The sequence below is a fragment of the Hemicordylus capensis genome, chromosome 1, assembly GCF_027244095.1.
Source record: "Hemicordylus capensis ecotype Gifberg chromosome 1, rHemCap1.1.pri, whole genome shotgun sequence".
Classification (NCBI taxonomy): Eukaryota; Metazoa; Chordata; class Lepidosauria; order Squamata; family Cordylidae; genus Hemicordylus; species Hemicordylus capensis.
Window position 1 is genome coordinate 192016710 of NC_069657.1, and position 25939 is coordinate 192042648.

The 25939-nt window shown below is 43.2% G+C and overlaps 1 protein-coding gene across 2 annotated transcripts in view; it reads left to right on the plus strand.

Moving 5' to 3' along the window:
• Positions 1-25939, plus strand: part of LOC128330810 (sodium channel protein type 2 subunit alpha) — a 161478-nt gene that overhangs the window by 129100 nt on the left and 6439 nt on the right. For both annotated transcript variants that reach the window (XM_053264186.1, XM_053264180.1), the window contains exons 18-26: positions 631-751; positions 2308-2462; positions 5924-6097; positions 10815-10937; positions 14745-15026; positions 16284-16337; positions 20362-20499; positions 22316-22420; positions 24192-24462. In XM_053264186.1, the coding sequence (XP_053120161.1) occupies positions 631-751; positions 2308-2462; positions 5924-6097; positions 10815-10937; positions 14745-15026; positions 16284-16337; positions 20362-20499; positions 22316-22420; positions 24192-24462 (1423 nt within the window). The remainder of the gene's footprint in view (positions 1-630; positions 752-2307; positions 2463-5923; positions 6098-10814; positions 10938-14744; positions 15027-16283; positions 16338-20361; positions 20500-22315; positions 22421-24191; positions 24463-25939) is intronic.

A 25939-nucleotide genomic window follows, 5' to 3' on the forward strand; every position in this document is an offset into this window, starting at 1 on the left:
TAGTTTCGAAATGCACAGTCAGCTGTGCAAGTGCATTGGCAAAAGAGAATGCAAAATAATGGCTCTTGCTCTGGAATTAATCTGCTGCTTTCTTTTCCAAAACTACAGAAATGTAAAAATACTTGTTAAACCGATTATATGTGTTTTCATGTCAATGGGAAGAAAAATATTAAATATAGAATTCCATATTCTATCTGCATTAGACATGAAAATACTTCTCCCAGCTTTCAGTTGGTTTGGTCATAATTTGGGGGAAACACTTTGCAATTCATGGTGCTCTCTATATAACATGGTTTGAATAATCCACTAGTCATATTGAGCATTAATGTAAACTTGGTTCAGAATGTTCAGTTCAGTATGTGGCCCATCTCAATAGCAAAATTGGTTCAAAATTGTGGTTCCCTGTATGAATATACTAAGTTGTTTGCATCATGGGGAAGATCCACCTCATGTTGTTTGTGACCTCACCTACAGGAAAGCAAATTGGCATTACATATTTGCATAAGCAACTCTGCTCTTCATTTTAGAGCTTTTAAGTACATGTAGAGCATTTTGGAATGCATTAAGTACATCCAGTGTTACCATACATATAGGAATAATTAACTGCTTTGCATGGGGCTTCATTTGCAGAAACTAAATGCATCTAGTTCATCTGAAGGCAGCACAGTTGACATTGGAGTTCCCCAAGTAGGAGAGCAACCAGAGGTTGAACCTGAACAAGCTCTTGAACCAGAGGCCTGTTTTACAGAAGGTTAGTGATGTAAACTACAACCACCTAATGGCGCAGTGAGGAAATGACTTGGCTAGCAAGCCAGAGGTTGCCAGTTTGAATCCCCATTGGTATGTTCCCTACATGGGAAACACCTATACTGAGCAGCAGCAATGCTGAAAGGCATCATCTCATACTGCGTGGGAGGAGGCAATGGTAAGCCCCTCCTGTATTCTACCAAAGACAACCACAGGGCTCTGTGAGCACCAGGAGTCAAAACCAACTCAATGGCACACTTTACCTTTATATCAGGGTGTTTGTGTGTGTGTGTGTGTGTGTGTGTGTGTGTGTGTGTGTGTGTGTGTTTTCATTCCTGTCCTCTATTGATACAAGTTGTTACTACACATCTTCAATTAATTTTTTATTTTTTATTTTTTTGCTTCCACTGAAATGTCAATCTAGTGGAGAAAAAAATATGCACCATAACAATTGTATTAGAATTTATCATCCATGTTGATGTTTTGCTCAACATGGATGACCAAATTTCATGAGCTGGCATGCAAAGGAATCTAGAACCCTGCTTCTAGGATTCTTCTGGGTGTGTGGAGGAGAGTCTTAAGTTAACCTGGTGGGTGGCCTTTCCCCACAAATGTGCCTCAGAAACATTCCTTGGTGATAAAGATCCTGTAGTCCTAGCCTTCTGCTCCCACATCTAAACGGCACCCTGCTATTCCTGATGTGTCAGAAATGTGAATGCACAGTTGAGTTGGCATCTATCCCCCCCCCCCGGGAAATGAGATACTTAACTGCCAAACATGTACACGTGGCCCTCGTTATTCGCAGGGGTTGGCAGTCTTGCCTATAGGCACAAATACAGAAACCTTGAATAACAAAACTTTGAGTCAGTGGGAATTGGGGGGTTAGGTTCCTAACCAAAAAGAGAGAGAGGCCAAAACAGCAACTGGGGCAGAAATAAGTGAAGAAAAGGACAGTACCTTATTCTCCAGCTCTCCAGCAATACCCCCCAAATCCCCATAATGGCCAGATATTGGCCTGTCTGTCTATCTATCTATTTATTTTAAGAGCCACAAAATGACTCTCTGTTGGAAAATGGCGGCTGGAAATGACATTGGAAGTCATTTCCTGCCATTCATCGCCTATTTCTCTACCCACAGATAAAGAAACAGGGTCTCTAAGACCCAGTTGTGGATACACAGAACTGCGGATAACGAGGGCCACCTGTACCATTACATGGCAATAGCAATAGCACTTACATTTATATACCGCTCTATAGCTGGAAGCTCTCTAAGCGGTTTACAATGATTTAGCATATTACCCCCAACATTCTGGGTACTCATTTTACCGACCTCGGAAGGATGGAAGGCTGAGTCAACCTTGAGCCCCTGGTCAGGATCAAACTTGTAACCTTCTGGTTACAGGGCGGCAGTTTTACCACTGCGCCACCAGGGGCTCATGATGACAGATGTTTTTCTATTTTAAGAATATATTCTGCTCTAGGCTGACTATAGAATAAATCATGAGTTAACTGCTGCTTCAGAATTATGTGTTGCCCACTCTCATTTGCCATATTTTGCCAGGCTGTATTCGGAAGTTCAAGTGCTGCGAAGTCAGCGTTGAAGATGGGAAAGGAAAACTATGGTGGAATCTTCGGAAGACGTGCTACAAAATAGTAGAACATAATTGGTTTGAGACTTTTATTGTCTTCATGATCCTCCTCAGCAGTGGTGCACTGGTAATTTTGTACATGGAACAATTATTTGCTTTGAAAAGTTGTTGCTTTCACAGAACCTTAGAATATGAAACAATCCAGACACATAATTTTCATGTTTGAACACTTTGTAGTGTAGAACCCCTTGGGGTTATAGCTGATCCCAGAGTGGTAAAAAATAGCTGTTTTAAGCTTCCTGTAACTTGTGCCATGTTATTTTCCTACAGAAGGGGTCAGTTGTTCTTTATTACCTTCCACCACATCCTGCATTGTGCATGTGTGTTTTTAATTTAAGGATTTCACTATAGAACTATTAGAAGCAGTTAAATTCCAACTAAACTGAATAGGGGAGATGAAACTGCTGGCTGAGGTATTAAGGATCGAAATAGGCCCAGACAGGATAAAAACTTACAACCCAATGAGGCGCTTCCCACAATCAGTGGGAAGCGCCGAGAGGAAGTTTGTGGGGAGAGTGGACTTAGCCCACTTTCCCCACAGATGATCAAGGCAGCAGCCCTGGGTGGCCGGATTGGCCGCCCACACGACTGATTGCTCCGTCACGGAGCCGATGGGGGCTACGGGGATCGGGGGCCGTGTGGAGAGACCACACTTGCTTGCAGCCTCCCGGTCGGGGGTCTCCTCGTGTGTTGCTGTGGCGTGGAGCCGTGCCACGGCCATACACAAAAAAACTCTCTCCGCTAACTCCGTTTAAGGGGAGGGGTATTTAAGCAAGTTACCTGCTTTGGAGAAACCGGGCTCACCTGCAAGCCTGGTGGTTTTCATGCTCGGCCGAAATTGGGCTAGACTCCCTTAGCCCGATTTTGGCCGATCGTGAGAATCGCCTCAATTGCTGCTTTATATTATTTAGAGAGTTAAGATGAGAAAATGTTAAATTTCCAGTATTGAATTTTTTTTTTTGCTAACATCTGGACTTAGTGCTGAACCAGTGCTATGGAGGAGATGTGATTTGCACCAATCTCCCCTTCCCTCTGAAGCCCCACTGTGCCTCCCAAAATATGTCCCTAAGGCTCATGTGACTCTCAGGGAGATATTTTTGGGAGGTGTAGAGAACTTCAGAAGGCAAAAATAGCCTTGTCCCATAGCACCAGCACAACATTAGTGTGTATGTACACCTTTGTTTGTTTCATTCACATTCCTAGCATATAGTGAAGCAGAAATTTTAAAAAGCATGAATAGCACATCAGGGGTCAATGGAATCCCACAAAGAAATTAACAATGGGGTCACCACACATACCTATACTGTAAACATTGACTGACATCCAGAGCAGTGTTCCGCCAGCACTCTGAACATCTGTAGGCATGCAGCACTAGGCCCTGTACCATTACACTCTCTTCCTGCAGCCTGGGCACTTTTGCACAAGAGCAAAAATACTTTCTGGAGCTCACCCACACCCCAGAAGTGCTCTATTAAAGCGGAAACGTGTTGTTGAGGGCCAAACAATGTGTTTCTGCTCTAACAGAGCACTCCCAGAGCTCAGACAAGCTCCAGAAAGTATTTGCACTCTCACACAAAAGTGCCAACACTTAAGGGGGAGAACACAGCAGCACAGGGACTAGCAATGCATGCTGCTGGATGTTAAGAGTGCCTCGGGTATGCTGCTCTGGATGTCAGCCATTAATCTTCCCTTTAAAAAAATAATGATTTTAATCTCTCTTTTAAAAAACATTTATTTTAGTTAGTTTTTATATTAAAATTGCACATTACTAATGTACATTTCACCAGGGCGTTTTTGTTTTTGTTTTTATCTCTGGTTTAAAGGGAATGGCTTATATGTCCTGCAGAAAAACATGGGCATTGCACACTCAGCCATGCAGGGCTTTAATACATGCAGTGATAGTGTGTCCAAGAGGACCGTAGCAGAATTACTGACTCCTTCTGCAATCACATGTTGCTCACACCGCACAGTTTCTGATTTGGGAATAATGGAAGTCGTGCACAGTGGGCAATCATAAAAGAGGTCAGTAGTTCTGGTACTGCCTTCTTGTGCATTACCATTGCTGCATGGGATAAAGCCCTGCAGTGGCATGGGAAAGTCTGCAATGCCCACATTATGTTGCAGGACATGTACACCACTATATCTAACCCCAATACTGGGGTTAGTAAAGTGATTTTTTTTAAAGCCAAGATAGACTTAATTCAAGCTGAGGATTAAACTGAATCTAGAATAAAACTGTTGATATAGAGTTGAAAGTTTGATATTGATTGTCCATTGATATTGAAAGTGGCCTATGGGAGTTGAGCATGACAGAAATCTTGAAGTAAATGACTTGGAAGAAACTCATGATCAAGCCAACCTTCTTCAGTGTGGCAGGATGTTCTATACGGTAAAGTCTAGGGATGTGCAAGGAACTGGTTTGGCTGGTTAAGTCTGAATCCGGTCCGGATCTGGTCCGGTTCCAGGTTTGCCCATTGAACTGGGCCAAACCCAATTTGGGGATACTTGTAAAAGGGAATCCAGCCAGAATTCCCCTCTACAAGTAAAAGGGGCATTCCCTAATCCCTATCCTAAATGTAGCCAATGGGGGCAAGAGAAAGGGTACTCCTCCATACCTTTAGCAATGGCCGCAGAGGCAGTGGGGGGCAGCAGTGGGGGCTCCTCCAAGACATCTGCCAGCCTTCCAGATGACAGCCCGCGGCCGTTTGTTCATAGTTATACTTAACTATTTATGAACAAACAAGAAAAAAATACTTAAGAATTAATACAGGAGAACCTTTTTATTCGTGGGGGTTCTGTTCTCTGTGGGCAGAGGTGGTGCAGATCGCTAATCTGCGAATAACAGGGTATTAAAGTGAATGCAAATTGGGGTGGGGTCATGTTCCCTCACCACCATCCCCAAAATGGATAAAATTGGCAAAATAAAGTGTTCTACCATGCTCCACTATTCTCAAGGAGTCCAAAGATGCCCCCCAAGAGGGGAAAAAACCAGCCAAAAATATTTTTTGTGCCCTGTTTTTTGTTTTGTTTTTTTAAAGAAATGACTCCCAAAGTCAAAACAGTGGCCAGAAATGACCTCCAAAGCCATTTCCAGCCACCCCCGACTTGCGGATATGTGGGTTTAACCACTTTTCTGCTGGTTTTTCCCACATATACCAAGGTGGAGTGTCATTATTACCCAACTGTGGATACGTGAAATTGCAGGTGCTGGACCTGCGATTAACAAGGTTTTCCTGTGGTTTATTTTATTTTATTTATTTATTTATTTATTTATTTATTTATTTATATACCAGTTTTCATTAAAATAATCAATGCAAAACCAAAATACAAAAGTACAGATTATATTAATATAAAAATAATATCTCTGTTTAAACACTTAAAAACCTATGAAAAACAGTAATACAAAACTTTATATAGTTATAATGTATTACTATATAAAGGAGGCAGGGGGAAAACTTGAAACTTCTAATTCTAGAAAGAGAACTATAAACCTTTACATATTAAAACTCAGTTAAAAATTGTTTTCAGGCCTTTGAAGATATATATATTGAACAGCGCAGGACTATCAAGACCATGCTGGAGTATGCTGACAAGGTCTTCACGTACATCTTTATTCTGGAAATGCTTCTGAAGTGGGTGGCCTATGGCTTTAAAACATATTTCACGAATGCCTGGTGCTGGCTGGATTTCCTCATTGTTGATGTATGTATTTTGCCTTTAATTATATTTTCAACAGAGTAAGTTATGGTACATAAATTATACTGTTATCATGACATGGATTTTTGCAAGAATTATTAACCCTTTGTTTAATAAAGGAAACACTTGAGCAAAAATCAGGACTAGCTTAGACTTGTATAAAGGGATGTTGTAATGTGCAGAGAACTAACTGCTTGTGTAAACCAAATGTTAACTAATGTTTGTGTGGACCAGATGTGAACACATTCCAGAAAATAAATAGTGGACTTCAGTAGTATGGTGATTTCACCAGGATTAGGGATATATATTGGGACACTGACCAGATTGTTCAGTTATGACAACAGAGCATAGAAATTGGCCTTTCCAGGCTCATAGATTAAAATGTTGAAGACAGATTATAACATGAACTTTCATTAAGAGCAGCATCCAAACTAAGGCCGCATTCACATGTAATGACAAACCAGAGGTAAACGTGGCAGAGGTTTCAATTTGTAACTCCGAATCACACTGCAGATGTTCGCCAAACTGCCCAACCCCAAACCCCAGTTGCAGGAGAAGGGAGCCCCTCCCTTCTGTTCGGCCTCCGAGGCAGATCCCAGCAAGCTGCACAGGCTGACTCTGGGCAAGGTATCATCACGTCAATGGGGAGGCCTTGATTGGCCACAATTTCAAAGGTGGCATGCCGAGTGCTATTGTGCATTTTTGGAGTGCTCTGCCCCCCCCCCCACGGCATGGAAAGGGCATTTAAATCCATTTACATGCCCTGCCCTGCCATAGCAGTTCTTCTGCCAGTGATGGCACCACCATGCCCCAAGTACCCCTCACCCAGATGGTCCCACACAAACACGAATTCACAGCTGGGGGGTATTATTCTACTTTAATTAAGGGAGGGGAGGGGAACATGTACACTTCCTAGAAGGGGATATGTAGATGAGAGAGGGCAAAGGTGCTGGTGGATGCTGCGGGCAATGTCTCACCATAACCTTGCGTTCTCTGCAGCCTTCACCCCCCAATCCCTCTGAAGACTTGGATATCGAGATGCTCCATGTGTCATGGCCTGGATGCATGCACAGAGGAGAGGGGGAGGGAGATACTGAGAAGGACCTTTAAACCCTTTAAGAATCCAAGCTCCTGGTCTGGCATCATGCTGTATGCAGATCTGCAGGTGTGGGGAATCGCAATAGAGGGTATCCCGCATTCTCTGGCCAACCCAGGACAATGGGGTGGCCATTCCAGAGCACTGGCAAGGACACACATGTCAACATAGGCAGACAGGCTGGCAGGGGGCACATTTCCACAGCAGCTTGGAAGACAAGGAAAGCGGTTGCCAAGGTTCCCCACTCCACAGTTTCCTTCCACACAGCAACCTTGATCTGTTTAGAGCCTCCATGGCCTGACACTCTCGTGAGGGAGGTGTCCGTGGGAGACAGGGATGTTTTGCCATTTGTGTTTGTATCAGACTCGTCCAGGCAATTCCCTCCCCTCTGATGGTCCTTCTCATGAGTTTGTGGGGGTGTCACCATGGCCTGGCACTCTCATGCCTGTGCAGTGGGCCACGGGTTGAGTGGCCGTATCTTTGAAGAAGGATTTTGGCTTATCCATACCAACTCTGGTGACTGTCCTTGATCATGAGTAAACCTGGGGAGCAAGAACCCCCAATAGGTGAAGGGGCAGGGGCCCCCTTCTGTGAGAAAAATAGAACTTAGCTCCAGAATCCCTTCTTGTGTCAGCCTCTTAAACCAGGACAGGAGCGCCCCCCCCCCCGCTATTTGCTTCCCATCCAGAGAGGCGATGCCCTGATCATGCTAGCTATCCCTGTCATGAAGGGGGCCATTTGTCAGGGCATACCCACTTGCATGGATGGTGTAGATAAATGGGTTGAGCACGGACCTTTAAACCCATTCAAAGTTCCCGGATTCAGTCCAGTGTTGTGCTGTATGCAGATCTGCGGACATGGGGATTCCCAGGAGAGGAGATCCCCGGTTTCCTGCAGCCCTGGGACAGTGGGCTCATCCTTTGGGGCCGCAGGCCAGAGTTCACATCTCCAAAAGGGCTGGGAGGGCGCTGGGTTTGACAGCAGCTTGGCAGCAGTAGCCAAAACTGGGAGAGCACTCTCCCAAGTACCTGACCCCGTGGCTTTGCTGCATGGAGCATCCTGTCTCGGTATCAAGCCCCCATAGGCTGCCACTCTCATGAGAGAGTATTCCGTGGGATAATGGGCCAACTTTGCAGCATGCAACTTGAGTACCACCTAGAGTACCACCTTGTGAATTTGCAATTAGCCCTCTCAGATGGCTCTTCTCATGAGTAAACATAAGCACTGATAACCCCCAAGAGGAACAGGCTGGGTCTCCCTTCCCCAACCTATATGTGAAAAAAATAGAAATTTGCTGTTCCAGGTCCCCTGCCAGATCTGCCACTTATACCTGAGCCTGGTCCCCCCTCCCCACCAGGCATTTGCTCCCCTCCCAGTGCTGTGATGGGGTGCCCTGCTTATGTTGCCAATTGGAGTTTTTGTGCATGCGAGCATACATCACTGTTGCTCCCTTCTGGGAGCAAAGCGCTTAGTGCCCATCCTGTCATTCCATGCCCTTGCCTTACCGTTTGCTGGGTCGTGGAGAGCAAGGGACAGAGTGGAAAGGGGACGCCCCCAAGCGACTGTGCAGCTTGACAGGCTGACAAGTCCTGGATGGGGTGTGGCAGTGTCCCTGTAGCCTGGCAACTCCATAGCGGCATAGCTGACAGAAGGGGCAGAGCTGGTTCTGTCTTAACTGACTGAAGAACAAATGTCAGTGGAAGTTTAACAGAGCTTTACTCAGTCCTTAAGGCACTTTTCTTAGTTACAACTTGCTAAGGTAGACGTCAAGATGTGTGAGGATTCATATATCTTAGGGAGAGGAACAGGAAGAAGAGGAACAGGAATATGCAGAAAGCCCAGCCAACAAGAGAACAAAGGAAACGCCATCTTTCTCTGCATTATAACTCCTTGTCACAGTGCCCCTTCTGGCCTTAGAGCAGATTAGTCCCAAACTACACCGTGATGTTCTCACAACTAGCTCTACCCTGGTAAGGCAGCACTGGGTAGCCCAGGCTTTCTACCAGGCTAAAAGTGAAGTAGAAGGGCACACATGTGCTCTCCTACCTCACTGCCTGGTTGTGCGGAAGTTTCCATACAGCTGGGTGGAAGGAGCACCTGGCAGCGGGGAATTCTCCCAATGCTCCTTGCATGGTGCATTGTGGAATGAGGGAGGACCCTGCCTGCTTCCTCCCTCCCCCTTGCTGCTCCAGCATCACTCATGCTCCACTCATACGGACACACATCATGAGTAATCCTGGAGCCGTGAGGATCATGTGGGGAAAGTAGGTTGTGTTATGGCTTTCCCCCAGTCCTCCCCAGCCCTGCCGAAAATGGTCATGTGAATTTCCTTAATATTTCTGCTCTGCAGCTGTTGCATATACCAACAAAAGATGCATGGGGACTATTTGCAACAGCATTGGGGGTCTTGAAGCATTCCTGACCTAAAAGGGACTGCCCTCTGCCACTTCCACCTCTTCCTTCAGTATGTAACACAAAGTGTGAGGTGTGGAGGAGAATCCTATGTAGACCAAGAGTGACACAGAATTTAGGGAGGCCTCTAGAGCCATTGCATTCCCAGTAACATCATATCTATGACTCTTGAAGGTAACAACTCTACTGACTGCAGAAAAAAAATGATATCATAGAATCTGCATAATGTTCATGACTGACGTGATTTTTGTAACTGGCATAATTTACATAAATTGTCATAATAGGCTTCTTGTGCTGTATTTACCACAATATTTTGTGACCCATGGGTCAAGCTCATGAAATACTGTGACGAATCCCTTAAAATAAGCCTATTATAGAAATTTGTGTAAACTGGGGGAAAATTGCCAGATTAGAAACTGCTTCCTTTGACCTGTATTTGGATGTGAACTGTTATATACATCTTTTGAGGTTTGAAAATGATGGCCAGGAACAACTGGATCTAGCTGTCACCAGTGGCTGACATCCAGACAACCAAAGCGGGTGCGGAACGAGAGCTGCACGCTTGTTGCAGAGGACCTAACGTAACTGTGGATTGTTCGATGCACACTGCAAAGGGTGAATTTTGGGGAACCTACCTGCCCTGCTCTGCCCTGTGCCTGGTAGAAATATGTGCCTGAAGGCTGTGCAGCCCTTAGGGACATTCTTCTGTGTGGTACAGAAAGTTTTTGAGGGAAGGAAGAATGGAGCTATCAAATATCACCCACTGCTCCTTCTCCTGGAAGCACTCTGCACCATGCAAAATTATTCCCTGAGGGCCGGGCAACCTCAAGGACATATTTCTTCCAGGCCCGGGGTGCTTTAAAGGAAGGATCTCCCAAATTCACCTTCCCGACTGCACACTGAGTGCTACCATCATCAGGAAGGTTTCCACTGCAAGTGCACAGCTCTCAGTTCTATGCCCGCTTCAATGGTCAGGATATCAGCCAGTGAATTCCTTTTCAGCTCCTCTATAATGAAAATAAAATATTTTCTTTAGTGTCAACTGGAGCTTATGATGATACGCCTGAACCTCAGCTAATATGCATCTAGTCTTCTCCTATGTCTGACTTGAAAAATCTCTCCAGTTATAGAAGTAATTTCTTGTGCTAACAGAGCATGAGGTTTATTTTAATTTCCACATCTAACAAATGACTTTGTTTTCTTTTTTGTGTCTAGGTCTCTTTAGTTAGCTTAACAGCGAATGCCTTGGGCTACTCAGAACTTGGTGCAATTAAGTCACTTAGGACTTTACGGGCTTTGAGACCTTTAAGAGCCTTATCAAGATTTGAAGGAATGAGGGTAAGAAAAGAACGAAAAAGCCTGAAATAATATAGACATGAAACAAAACCATTCATAGCATCATCTTTATGGTATATTTAAAAACTGAGCTGAGAAGTCCCTGGTTCAGATTTCATCTCAGCCAATGTCATGACCCTAGGCCAGTTATAAAGTAAAGTGTGCCATCAAGTCGATTTCGACTCCTGGTGCCCACAGAGGCCTGTGGTTTTCTTTTGGTAGGAGGGGTTTACCATTGCCGCCTCCTGCGTAGTATGAGATGATGCCTTTCAGCACCTTCCTATATCGCTGCTGCCCGATATAGGATACCAGTGGGGATTCAAACCAGCAACCTTCTGCTTCTTAGTCAAGCATTTCTCCACTGAGCCAGGAATGCTCTGGAACTCTACTTCCCCGTGCACTCCCCCTGCACCCACTCAGACATTAGTGGGGCTCAATAGGGCTCCACCAGTGTGGTCAATAGCACAGACCTGTGCATGCAGGTAAGTGGTGGGAACAGTCACCACCACATAGTTCCAGGAGGGCTGTGCAGATTATTTGTGTTTGGATATTTGGAGCCAAATATTTACATGGTCCTAATATATACTAATAGTATTTATTATTTTTATTTATAACTAACTCTGCTAGCATACAAGAACCCAAGAAGTAAAATCAAACTTCAGTCATTCTCTAGCCGATTTGCCATTTTTCTATATACTTCTATGAATTGCTAACTTCATTATTATACTTCAAATTCCTAGAAGCAAGATAAAGGTTGATTTGAATTACCTGATATTTCCCTTAGCATGCAGTGCTTTATAAGGGCTATAAAACAGCTCTTCAATGAGAATTCAGGTTCCAACCCTGAAAAAACATTGAATTGCAGACTCTCGGGTTGTGCACACAACCTTGTTGGGGAGGGCAGGTGGGGAGGCAGACGATTGCACACAATCACCCTGCCCTTACAGCTCTGCCGCTCCTCACACATGATCACCCTTCCCTTACAGCTCTGCAGCTCGCCATGGCACATTAGCCAAGCCACGGCGAGTGGCAGAGCTGAGAGCCAGAGGAAGAAGTCCTCCAGCATCCCACAATGTACTTCAGGGCATTTCCCTGCTGCCGGGTGCTCTTGCCACCTGGCTTAGTACACACTTGGGTTCGCAGCAGCCTGAGCATGCACACGACCAGGGACTGACGGGCACACACTCATGCCCTTCTACCCCAGTAAAAGCCCAGGTAACAAACTCAAGCTATTGTGTTTGATCCTGGGGCTCCACACAAGCAGCTCTACCCAGGTAGGGCTGTGCGACCTCAGGTAAGGCTGTTTGTGTGAACAGCCTCATTGTCTGCAACATCATTGCTAGAATAAAGAACTATCAGGCCCTGGACTAGCCCCATCCAGGAAGGCTGATCACTGGATTCTTCTGGAGTAGGAAGGTGTATAGACTTCCTGTTTGGACTTGGACTTTGCCCGAGTAACAAGGTCTCCTTGGCCCTGGTGTATTTCTCTCTGTGGTTCCAGGCTTGGCTCTTTAGTTCTAATTTCTGGCTTTGGTCTTGACTTCCTGGCTTGCTTCTTGACTGATCCTGGCTACTGCTTTGACTCCTTGGCTCTTTCAACTTCTGTTCTGATCCCAGGCATGACTCCTTTATTCTGGTTCCTAGATATCCTCCCAGTTCTCGCTTCAGACTCCTGACTCTCCTGCAGTTGCTACCCATGACCCAGTCCTCGCATGGGGTTTGATGCACTTAGCAAAATGATGATTTTTCTTTTAAAACTGTATATAGTCTTGGACTTTTTTCAAGTGATGTTTATGTGCATTGTATACTTGGACTTCTGTGTGTGTGTGTGTGTGTGTGTGTGTGTGTGTGTGTGTGTGTGTGTGTGTGCAAAGTCCCTTAATAAAGATTCCTAAGAACATTTATAGGATAAGAGGGCAAGTCCTCCTATTGACTAGTGGCTGTTAAAACATCAGGAAGCAGCAGATAAAAACAAACAATCATTGTTCTTACAATATGGTGAGGTAAGCAGAGAGGTTCCAAAGAGTTACTCCACAAGTATTGAGATGTGGAGTCATTGTGAATGGTGAGGTAGGCAAGTTTATGATGAACTAAATTATTCAGAATGGCAAAGTCCCCAAAGCTCCAAAATGAGGACAGATCCCTCCTTAACGTTCTCTCACTGAAGCTAAGATTCCTACTTATCTTTTATCTTTGACAATGAAGCTCAGATAGTGCTTCTTTCTTAATATGGGGGGCGGGGGCGGGCAGCATTGTCTTCGTTTGATAAAATATTGAGGACAGTCTTCCATATGTTTGCAGTGCTCTCCTTTGTGCATGGGCCCATATATGTAAAACACTTGCTGTGCCTCTTGCCTCCTTGAATGCCATCTGTTCTTGGGGCCCCTACAATCCACATTTCATGTTGGCGAATGATACCATCTATCTGGCGCTTTCTTTCTTTAGCTCTGTCAAAGGATTCATACTGTAAGCGGGTGGTATAGCTTCAGGACTCAGAAAAGGGGAAATGTAGGTCAGCTGTAGAAATGCAGCAATTATGGAAGGAGTAACACATGACTGATCATATAACTAGAAAAGAAAGACATTCATCCCCCGGGTTTTGGATGCCCATGCCTTGAAGTCAGTTGTCTACACTGAAAATGATGCCTTATTTATTTATTTACATCTAAGCATGCCATATCTCTAAGGTTAAGTGCGGGTAACCTGGTTTTTAAAACTATATAAAAATATGAAATAAAAACATGCTAACTAAAATAGTGCTATATTTAACCTTACCCTTTGAGTGTTTGCCTGGATTAAAAACTATAATACACCATTTCCAAAAGCTGCCTGGTTTTTGCAATGAATGTCCACAACTCTAGAACAGTAATTGAATCTGCTTCATAAATTACCATGGCAACATTGTTGCCCAAACCACATTATGTTTAGAGATCCATATTGCAGCCATAACAAATGGAAGCAACAACCACATGGGACATTTGGTTCGTGTGGTTGATTCTCATACAACTTTCACATCTCCATCTGGTACCATTGGCAAATTTGGGCTGCATTCAGGGGGTTGGGTGGTTCACAAGTTGTGCAGGCATGCTTTAAAACAGGCCTGCTCAACTTTGGCCCCCCCAGCTTCTTTTGGACTAGAACTCCCATAATCCCCAGCCACAGTGGCCTATAGCCAGGGATTATGGGAGTTGTAGGCCAACATCTGCAGGAGGGCCAAAGTTGAGCAGGCCTGCTGTAAAATAAGATGCTTACTCAAGCTGACTTTTCAATATTACTCTATTAATTGGCAATATATCTCTGCCATTAACTGTTGTCCAGTTATTATAGAGGAGAAATAGCAGAAGATGCATCCTGTTTGGGATTGTTTAATTTAAAACAATATTTGAAACAGCTATTATATGGCACATTTATTTAGCTTTTTTAACACCATCTGTGTTGTTAATGTCATCGGTTATCCTTAAAAACTTGCTATATTATTTATATATTTTATTTTGTGTTCATACTTTTGGACAAAGAATTTGACCATTCTTTTATTGTTATTCTCAAAGCATTCATATGGTTGGCACCATCGAACTTGTGGTGGATGGTGTCCATAATTTTACTTCTTCTTGCTTTGCTTTGCTTTGATCTTGCTTCAGTTATTCCATGACTTGAGCATCATATTAAAAATCAGAGCATCTATATCTACCATGTTTTAGGAGTTTTTATTTCCTCCGGAAACACTCACCCAACATTGTATAACTGAAAATAGCATAGGCTCTTTTATCAAAATGTCCACACTTTTTGTCTGTGGTTTCACTTGTTTTATAGGTGGTGGTGAATGCTCTCTTGGGAGCAATTCCTTCTATCATGAATGTGCTTCTCGTATGTCTTATATTCTGGCTTATCTTCAGCATTATGGGAGTGAATCTCTTTGCTGGCAAGTTCTACCACTGTATTAACACCACAACCGGTGATATGTTCAGTACTGACCAAGTTGACAATTGGACTCAGTGTGAGGAGCTCATAGTAAGAAATGAAACAGCCCGGTGGAAAAATGTGAAAGTCAATTTTGATAATGTAGGACTTGGTTACCTTTCTTTGCTTCAAGTGGTAAGTGGTTAAGCCTTCTTTCTACATTTCTTAAATTCTAAAAAACACAGAATTCTTACCTTGTGCCTTCTGGTGTTTTCTGTTTCAGCCTCTCCAAAACTCAGTCTTACTGTTTCACATAGAAACCCTTCTATTTGTTTTGTTCCTTAACATACATATGGTACTCAGGGAGTCTTATAGTCTCACATGAACTCCTCTTATCTGGTTGCTGTGTGCCAATTGCCAGGCTGTTTGTAGCTTCCCCCTTTCAGGATTTGTCAAGGCCATTAACTCTCCCATTCAGAGACATCCATTGGTCTCCTGAACTGAGAACCCTCAGTTTGCAAAACAAAGAGATGGCCGAGAAGTCATTGTCTAATCCAGGGGTAGGCAATCTCTGGCACTCCAATTGTTGAACTACAACAACAATTTATTGTAGCTGAGGATGATGCGAGCTATAGTTCAACAATAGCTGGGGGATGGGGTGTTCACATAGCAGGCTTTACCACGGGTTTACTGCGAGTTGAAAAGAAAAAAGGAAAGATTGTGCTGTTGAGTTGGTGTCAGTTCCTAGCGATCACATAGATTTGTCTAGCCATATGATTTTCTTGGTAGAATACAGGAGAGGTTTACCAGTGCCTCCTCCCGCGCAGTGTGAGATGCCTTCCGTGTGAGGTGCCCTCAGCAGCTTTCTATATCACTGCTGCCCAAAATAGGTGACTACAATTATATTTACTAGGCACAGTCTGGGAAGCACACCAGTGGGGATTTGCACTAACAGCCTCGTGCACTCTAGGCAAGCTGCTTTCCTGCTGCGCCACCACCGCTGATTGCTCCAAAGTTGCCCTAAAAAAAAACCAATGCAAAAAGTGGATTTTTTTACCCTGGATATAAATCGGGCTACACCCTAACATGCAATGAAAACCCAAATCATGTGTGAAGTGCTCCCTGATAGCTCACTTCAGGGTAAATTCACCCTCATTCTTGTTGAGATGCAAGCTAAAAGCCCTGTGTGAAAAAACGCCCTGGAGTGCCAAAGAATAAGATTGCCTACCACTGAATCGTTAACAACACTATTGATATTAAGGGGGGAAAGGGAGTATTGCTGGTTTGCAGAAGTTGTTAGGCTCCTCTCATCCAGGTTCTCATATCATTATTGTTTTAATTTAAATGGTTTTCTTTTATGAGAAGATTCTAAAAGTTTTTAAGGTTCTTTAAGTTTTATAGTCAGCATCGTGCATATGAAGAATAGGCATTAAACATATATTCTACTTGCAGGCCACTTTCAAAGGCTGGATGGATATTATGTATGCAGCTGTGGATTCCCGAAATGTAAGTATGCTACAGTGGCACATTCAACTTTTGCACTCAAATCTCACATCACTATTCTTTCAGCTATCATTTTTAGGACTGATTTATTTTTTCCATCCGCATTCTGTTCTCAAGTCACTTGGAACCAATACGAATGTGAAGAACTCAGCTGTCTGCTATCAGAAATGGTCCAAGAGGCACTGTACTAAGCACTATACTAAATGTTATTTCTGCACCCTTGACTTGGCCCTTGTGTCCCCTGTATGTAACAGTACAAATTTAAAATGTATATAAACAACAAACTAAATTTTAAAAATGAAAATATTTGCTGAACAATTGACACATTATTAACCTTAAAACAATGCAGTAAAGAGTGCCTATTCAAATATTTATTTCACATGTTCCTAAATATTTATTTCACATGTTCCTAATATAGACCCCTTTTCTGTATCACAAGTAGAAAGCAAAAGAAAAGCCTGAGTCCTCATACCTACCATCATATATACCTGTGGCGGTACAGAAGTAGGAGAGGAGAGTTGCTCTTGTGGTAGTGAGCATGAGGTATCCCCTGTGTTAAGCAGGGTCACCCTGGTTTGCATTTGAATGGGAGACTACATGTGAGCACTGTAAGATATTCCTCTTAGGGGATGGAGCTGCTCTGGGAAGTGCATCTGCATGCTTGCAGGCAGAAAGCTCCAAGCTCCAAGAAAGCTCCCTGGCATCTCCAGATAGGGCTGGGAGAGACTCCTGCCTGTAACCCTGGAGTAGCTGCCACCAGTCTGCGTAGACAATATTGCACTAGATGGACCAATGGTCTGACTCAGTATAAGGCAGCTTCCTATGTTCTTATATGTTCCTAAGTAATAAAAGTGGTATTTTTCTTTCACTGGTTGTATGTGTACTTCAAGAAATATATATAAGGGAAGTTAGCATTCTATGACCCAGTTCAGACATGACACAAAACCATGGTTCAAAAATGGTTTAGCTTGACTATCATGAATCTTGGGCTTGCACACTTTGCAATTCTGGACACAGTCCATCTGTAGAATTTAACGTGACATCATGTCAAATCTCAGCTTGCTCTAAACAAGAATCAGAAGCCAAAAACTTCCTCCCATCGCACATAGAGGAGATGGAGGAGTGTGTGAGCCTGAAACACCCAGTCACTATGATGATGCTAAACCACAATTAGATCATGGTTTGATTTAATCAAAACTGGGCCTGTGTGACAAGAAATGATAATTAGAGGTGTTGTTTGTAGGCACAATCAGCAAAGGCAAGTATGGTGAGCTGGTAGCTTTATAACCTTGTTTACATTGTTTCACCTGTCATACAGATCATTTGGTTGTCATTAGGTTGAGCAAAGGAAATTATCTGTTAATCATCTGCCTTTTCCATACTTAGTTATATTCTTCGGGATACTGTATTACCTGTACTCTAGTGTTGTGATAACTGGGAGGAGAGTTAGTCTTGTGGTGTGGTCGCAAGCATGACTTGTCCCCTTTGCTAAGCAGGGTCTGCCCTGGTTGCATATGAATGGGAGATTACATGTGTGAGCACTGTAAGATATTCCCCTTAGGGGATGGAGCAGCTCTGGGAAAAGCATCTAGGTTCCAAGTTTCCTCATTGGCATCTCCAAGATAGGGCTGAGAGAGATTTCTGTCTATAACTGTAGCATGTAATTTCACATGCTAGCAAAATAATGCTCAGGATCATCTAATGCAGATTAGAGCCCTACGTGGAAAGGGAAATGCTGGATGTTCAAGCTGGTTTCAGAAAAGGCTGACGAACAAGAGACATCATTGCTGATGCATGCTGGATAACTGAGAAAGCCAAATAATACCCGAAAGAAGTCAATATATGCTTCATTGACTACAGAAAAGCCTTCGATTGTGTCGACCATGTCAAGTTGTGGAATGCCCTTAGGAAAAGGGGCGTCCCAGAACATCTCATTGTTCTCATGAGAAACCTATACACAGGACAGGAAGCCACAGTCCAGACGGAACATGGTGAAAGAGACGTTCCAAAAAGCAAGGTTGTATACTTTCTCCTTATTTGTTCAACTTCTATGGTGAACATATACTGAGAGAAGCTGGATTTGAAGAAGATGAGCGTGGTTTTAAAGTTGGAGGAAGAAACATCAATAACTTGTGCTACGTTGATGACACCACTATGATAGCTGAGAATGCAGATGATCTGCAAGCTCTAGTAATGAAAGTCAAGGAGCACAGTAAAAAAAATGGGACTACGACTAAATGTAAAGAAGACTAAACTAATGACAGTGGATACAGCAACCAACCTCAGAATTGATAATGAAGACATTGAAGTGGTGGATAAATTCTGCCCTTTAGGTTCGACCATCAACAGTAAAGGATCCAACAGTCAAGAAATACACCACAGACTAGCACTTGATAGGGCTGCAATGAAGGCCTTGGAAAGGATATTTAGATGCCGTGACGTGTCTGTACCTACAAAGATTAGAATCATTCGTACAATGGTTTTCCCCATGACATCTATGGATGCAAAAGCTGAACTCTGAAAAAACAAGATAGAAAAAGTATTGACACTTTTGAACTTTGGTGCTGGAGAAGACCTTTGAAGATACCATGGACAGCCAAGAAAACAAACAAATGGTTCATAGAACAAATCAGTCCTGAATTTCCACTTGAGGCACAAATGACCAGGCTCAAATTATCATACTTCAGATACATTATGCGAAGATCCAGCCCCCTTGAGAGGTCCATAATGCTGGGGCGAGTTGAAGGAAAGAGAAGAAGAGGACGACCATCAGCAAGATGGATGGACCCGATTACGACAGCAATGAATACACCACTGAGAGACGTTAAAGGCCAAGTTGAAGACAGATTATCCTGGAGAGAATCTATCTATGTGGTTGCTAAGAATTGACACCAACTTGACAGCACTTCATCAATCAATCAATCAACTGTTGGGGGTTGTAACCCCCCCCCCATTAAATTAGCAGAGCACTAAATAAACTACCCACTCCAATTACAGAGTAGAATGCAGAGTTTAGTTGTTGCCGCTGTTTAGAGAAAACACATGGAGATTCTTGTGAAGTACACTTTGGATAGGAAAGACCTAATCCTAATCTATAGAACTACATAATGAATAGGCAGGGAGAGAGAGATATGTTTCCATCTGTTCTCTAAGAGGAAAGGAAGGGAATCTGACTCTCACAGGAAATAACTGAAGGAGTCCAATCAAGCAGAGACAGGCAGAACAGCAAGGGAGACTATCTCTACTCCCAGTGCCCCAGTGGTCATTTGGATAGTTGGTGCAAAAGGTCGATGCACTGGAACACCATCTCCAACAGTAACTTGGAGAAGCCAGTCTGTGTAGACAATACTGAGGTAGATGGACCAATGGTTTGACTTAGTATATGGCAGCTTCTTGTGTTCCTATGATAGCTGCTCTTACTTCAGCCCATTGAAGTGAATGTCACAATCACACCAGGAACTAAAATACTGTGTTTACCTTAATAAATGTGCACAAAGATCCCTGTGTGCAATGTGCATTGCTGTTTTTCCTTTTCCACCCCTTGGTGCCTTGAAATAGCTCCTTCGATTTCCAAGGTGCAGTGTGAGCTATTGACAGGTCTCTCTGTATATTCTTCAAAAATTAGTTATGATGTCTTATGATAGAGCAACTGCACAATGTGATTGTTTTTGTTCAACTTCCTTTCATCTTTCAATAGCATTTCCATGCACCTCCCACTTTCATTAGAAGCTGTATCTCATGCTCATTCCTTGTTGGTTTCTCATCTCCTCTTTACTTCTGAATGTCTGCCTTCCTTCCTAAGAGCCCATTATCACTATACTTCCGTTTAGAGTTGTCCATATGTAGCTATACAGTTAAAAATTAAATGTTGACAAGCCCAGTTCTGTGACAATTTAAAATAATTTTACCAGATCATGGCTTATTATATTTTAGTTTTAAAATTAACAGGTCTTAAAGTATCACATTTTGTATTAATGACAATATTTTCCCCTGATTTTTTTAAAAAATATGTGTGCTTATTTTGTAGGTGGAGGATCAGCCTCACTATGAGGATAATCTGTATATGTATCTTTACTTCGTTATTTTCATAATCTTTGGGTCCTTTTTCACCTTGAACTTGTTCATTGGTGTCATCATAGACAATTTTAATCAACAAAAAAAGAAGATAAGTATTTATCACACTGTTCTGAACACACTGTTGGGGTCAATGGCAGTGAGTCAGTAGCTGTTGCATTGTGTTTCTCATCCGGACTTAAAACTGAGAAAAATATTTCCCCTTGCCAAAAAAGAAATGTATGAAGTCCATTTTTTCTGAGAGTACAGAGTGATCAGCTCCAGCAAATCCAGTATTTTTATGTGCAATATAAGGAAATACGTGCAGTTTAGTTGAACCATGTGTGCTTAATATGGACAAAGCCAACCGTGAATTTTAAAATGGAGAGTATAAAAGGAACATGTGACACTTAAAACACACACACACACACACACACACACACACACACACACAGCAATGAAAAACATGTTGAAAGATTTCCAGTCTCCGTTTGCCAAATGGCTTTAAAGGGAGGAACTGGAGAGAAGTTGAGGGATAGAAACCCCGTACAGCACACTCTTGTGCATATGTTTAGTGCTACTTAGTAAAAAGAGAGCAGCAAACATAATGTGCATGATGTCGATAAGGGAGGCCCATCTCGGTGTCCTTTCAGGCATCAGTATTTTTGCTGGGAGCTGTAGACCTGCCCAATAGTTGAACTGTGGGAGAAGGAAGCAGTGCAAAGGTTTGCTCCCTTGGTCTCTCCAGGGAAAGAATTCTCCCCATTCAGTTTCTGAATTTTTCTTAGATGACCAAGAATTTGATACTTCTGTGTACCAGCTGTTTGTGAATTACTATATATTCCGAACAATATGATATCACTTCGCTATGGCGCCTTCCCCCACCCTCTCCATATTTCAGACAAATTGAGTGACAACCAGCCTATGGAAGCACCAGGGCTTCTCATGGAGCACTGGCGCTGCTATATCTCGGACTAATGCAGCAGTGCTGTTCGTGCAGGAAGGGGGCAGTTTTCACCAGTCTCCCTTGCCGCGGGGAGCACCTCCTGCAAGTAAATGAGCTGTGTGACCCTTGAGTATCCAATTTCAGGTTGCAGGAAGTGCTTCCAAAGGCAGGGGAGGTCAGCAAAATTCACCCCACCCCCACCCCATGGGAGCACATTCTGTGTTACTACAGAACACAGCATCAGTGACCCCACAGCACCAGCACTTTGTGAGAGGTATTGGTGCTTCCCTGGTCTGTATGCTAGCCATCAACCTTTAAAGCAGGCATCCCCAAACTGCAGCCCTCCAGATGTTGCTGAACTACAACTTCCAGCATACCCAGCCACAAAAAATTGTGACTAGGGATGCTGGGAGTTGTAGTTCAGCAACATCTAGAGGGCCGCAGTTTGAGGATGCCTGCTTTAAAGGGTTCTAGATGAGACGGTCACCCTGTTCCAGAGATCCACTGCTCTCAGACATGCACAGTGGGCTGTTGTACATAGGGGAGGTTTCAATCATTTCAGCAGAGAAAGCAAAGGAATGGACATTCCTATCTGGTTTCTCCAATCCCATGAATGAGGGAAACATTATGGGCACATCCGAGTTCCCACACCTGGAAAGGAAAAAGCATTGGATCAAGGAACATGTGTTCTGCATATATATCCGAAAACAAGGGCAGTGACCTCTGCCTTGCTGCACAGTCAGTCACAGCTTCTCACCCTTTGCTGATGCCCAGGCAACAGGTTTCAGTGTCCAATAAATACGAAACAGTGGGTTGTATCCTTAGTCCCATGGAAATTAATGTGACTTAAGTTAGTCATTGCTAACTTGCCTCATTGATTTCAATGGTGCCTAGTCATGACTTACTTCCTTAGGATTACGACTCAGAATTTGTTTTTTAAAGAGGTGTAAGGTTATAACCAGTTTTGGTTTTGTTCCTTTACTTTGGAGGTCAAGACATCTTTATGACAGAAGAACAGAAGAAATATTACAATGCAATGAAAAAGCTGGGGTCCAAGAAACCACAGAAACCTATTCCCAGGCCAGCAGTAAGCCTCTTAGGTTTTTTCACCATTGCAGTCCCTGTTTTAAAGTATGTCCTGAAGAATGTCTTTCTAAAAATGCCACAGAATGCGGCAGCCAGACTGGTCTCTGGGACAACCCGAAGGGACCGCATAACACCAGTTTTAAAAGAACTGCACTGGTTGCCAATATGTTTCCAGATGAAATACAAAGTGCTGATTATCACCCATAAAGCTCTTAACAGCTTGGGCCTGGGGCATTTAAAGGAGCTCCTACTTTGTCATGAACCCTGCCGCCTAATACGATCTCTGGAGAGGTACAGTTGCGGTTGCCACCAGCTCGTTTGGTGGCACCTAGGGACTGGGCCTTCTCTGTGCCTGTCCTGGAGTTTTGGAATATGCTCCCTGTTGAAATTAGATCATCTCCTTCTCTGTTTGCTTTTAGGAAGACCCTCCAGACACACCTTTTTCGCAGGCTTTTAATTGAAATTAATTTTAATAACTTGTTTTATTTTATGAGATTGTTCTGATTGTGATTTGTGGAATTTTAACTGTTCTTACTCTTTTATATTGTCTTTTAAAACGCTGTACACCACCCAGAGATATATTTATTTATCAAGCAGTATAGAAATAGAATGGAAAGAATAGGAAAGATGGACATAAAAAGAGGAGAAGGGCAGCAACTCAGTGGAAGAGTTCTGCTTTGCATGCAGAAGGTCCCGGTTGCAGTCCTCGGCATCTCCAGGTAGGGCTAAGAAATATCTTTCTGAAAGCCTGGAGGCTGCCAGTCAGGACAGTATTGAGCTAGATGGACCAGGGGCCTGACTCAGTGTAAGGCAACTTCACATGTTCTGATAAAACGACTCTTCATTTCTAAGATTGTGAGCATACGTGCAGTTAGCAAACAGCAGTACTCTAACCATAGGATGCTGATCTGTTGTATGCATCCTATTCTTCTCCAGTAGTGACTACAAGATCCTGTGAGAGAGCCACTGAGAGGTGTGCTTGCTTTCCATGCCAATGTAGTTCCACCTCCTGGGAGCGATGATGCTGTCATGGGAAGTCGTTGTACCTCCTATCCCTGCCTCCACTCCCCTTCCTCCCTCTGTTGTCTCCCTTGTGTCTATTTTTAGATGATGAGCCCATTGGCACAAGGACCAGTCTACTCATTCTTAGTAACACACCATGCAGTAGCAGCTCCACTGAGAAATGAGCCCTTAGTGCACCAGGTTTTGATTAGTTTCTACTGAGTTACGATCCTCCCCATCTCTGACAATTTTTAAAAAGCATTTATAAACCCACCTCTTCACCAAACTTTCTCAGCTTTTTTAAATGTTTAGGTTTTAAACTCTGGTTTATTTTTAAATTGTTATATTGTTTTAAGTTTTTGCATATCTTTTTAACTTGTTTTATGCTATTGTTAACCACCCAGAGACAAAGGTTTGGGGCAGTGTACAAATTTGATAAATAAATAAATGAAATGAAACAATAGATAGATAGATAGATAGATAGATAGATAGATAGATAGATAGATAGATAGATAGATAGATACTGTCTACTGTGTGGTAGTTTTGCAAATGTTTTGTACAACTATCTTTTAGTCTGAGGAAGTCACAAGCACTGTTCCCTCTAACAGGGATTCCCAGATGTTGTTCACTACCACTCCCAGCATCTCCAGCTGCAGTGGCCTTTGGCTAGGAATTATGGGAGTTGTAGTCAACAACATCTGGGAATCCCTGTTAGAGGGAACACTGGTTATAAGATTTATGAGTAACACATTCTTTTTCTTCATCTACAGAACAAATTCCAAGGCATGGTCTTTGATTTTGTGACAAAACAAGTATTTGACATCAGCATCATGATTCTTATCTGCCTTAACATGGTCACCATGATGGTAGAAACAGATGATCAAAGTGCTGAAATGACAAGTGTTCTATACCGGATTAACCTGATATTCATTGTCCTCTTTACTGGAGAATGTGTCCTCAAACTGATTTCCCTGCGCTATTATTATTTCACCATTGGCTGGAATATTTTTGATTTTGTGGTTGTCATCCTGTCCATTGTAGGTAAGAAAAAATCAATTTCAATAAAATTTAAGAGAATGACAAATGAAAAATATGGAGATTTCTAGAACATTGAGTTTTTAGCTTTGAGATTCATTTCTAGCTTTCAATAGTAAGCAATATTTGATGTTAATATGATTTATATTAGTATAACGTACCGGTAGTCATTATTTGCAATGTTAGAATTGAGACCTGGTCTGCACATTACTGTCCCCTAGGGATGTGCAAAGTGTTTCGACATCAAAACATTTCTACTCGTAACAGGCCATTTCAATTGTTTTGAGCTCAAGACAAAATACCATCTAAATAAAGGGCCTATTTTGAGCTTGGAACAAAACAACCTGACATCAATTTGAAACATTTCAGTGTTTCAAGCACCATTTTGGAGGCCTCTTTTTCTCTTGTTGATTGGTTTTCTGGCACTGGCTTCTGATCCTATCGGAGATTGGAGGAAAGGTTAGACATTTGTTTAATTTCACCTGCTTGCCCATTTCTTTTGTGGGTTGGTTGTTAGGTAGCACCCATCATACCTTACCACCCAGCACACTTTGGTGTCCCTAGTTGCTATCCATGGAGAACAATGGGGTGTTTCCAGTTTCCCAGGTTGACCGTTGTTTCAACAAAACATTTTGGCTGTCTGCCTTTTGTTCTGAGCTCAAAACAATGGGGGTAGGGCTGCTTGTGTAAAGCGCTGGTTGAGGCCAATCCTGGCACTGCCCCGCTGGGTAACCCAAAGTTTTACTTCAGGGGATCATGGCCTTCTACCCAGGTACCCAGTCTTGTGTGTGCACGGGCTGCAGGCAGGACGTCGAAGGACATCCTTCTCCAGCTCCCTGTGGCACAGCCTTAAAACTATTTGATCATGTGTGGGGAGGTGTCGTAAATCTGTTAGCTCAGCTAACCCAACAGGATTTACAACCCCCTTCAGCACTCCCCTTGTGAGTTAACAGAAAGTAGCAGCGAAGCTGCATGATGGAAAACAAAAGGCTCACAAAGAAAATAGTAAATGAATCAAGTCCCCTGAACTGAACTAGGTACCCCCCTCTAACAATAACTGAGTAATAACTGAAAAGAAAACAACAGAGCAAGGAATGAAAAAGAACAGGAACACAGAGCAGGAAAGAACAGAACAAGGGCAAACTGGAACTCGGAAAAGTTGTGAATTCAAAATAGAACACGGTCCGCAGTCAGCGAAAGCTGCTAACAGCATTGGTGGAAATCACAGACTGCTTGATATATGGCTCAAGAGAACCAGCAGCCAATCAGGCTTCCCTGAGTCAGCACTTCTGCTTCCTCTCTTGTGATCTCCTTGCCTGCGTGTCTCCCACTGAGCTTTCCTTTTGAGACGTCTTCTCAAGACAGATGAAATCTCAGCCTCCTCCTGATCAGCCTGCTCCTGATCAGGATTCATGTCTGGCAGCTGTTCCGATTCCTCGGCTCCAGAGTCTGGTCTGCCTGCCAAATCCTGTTGCTGTGCCTC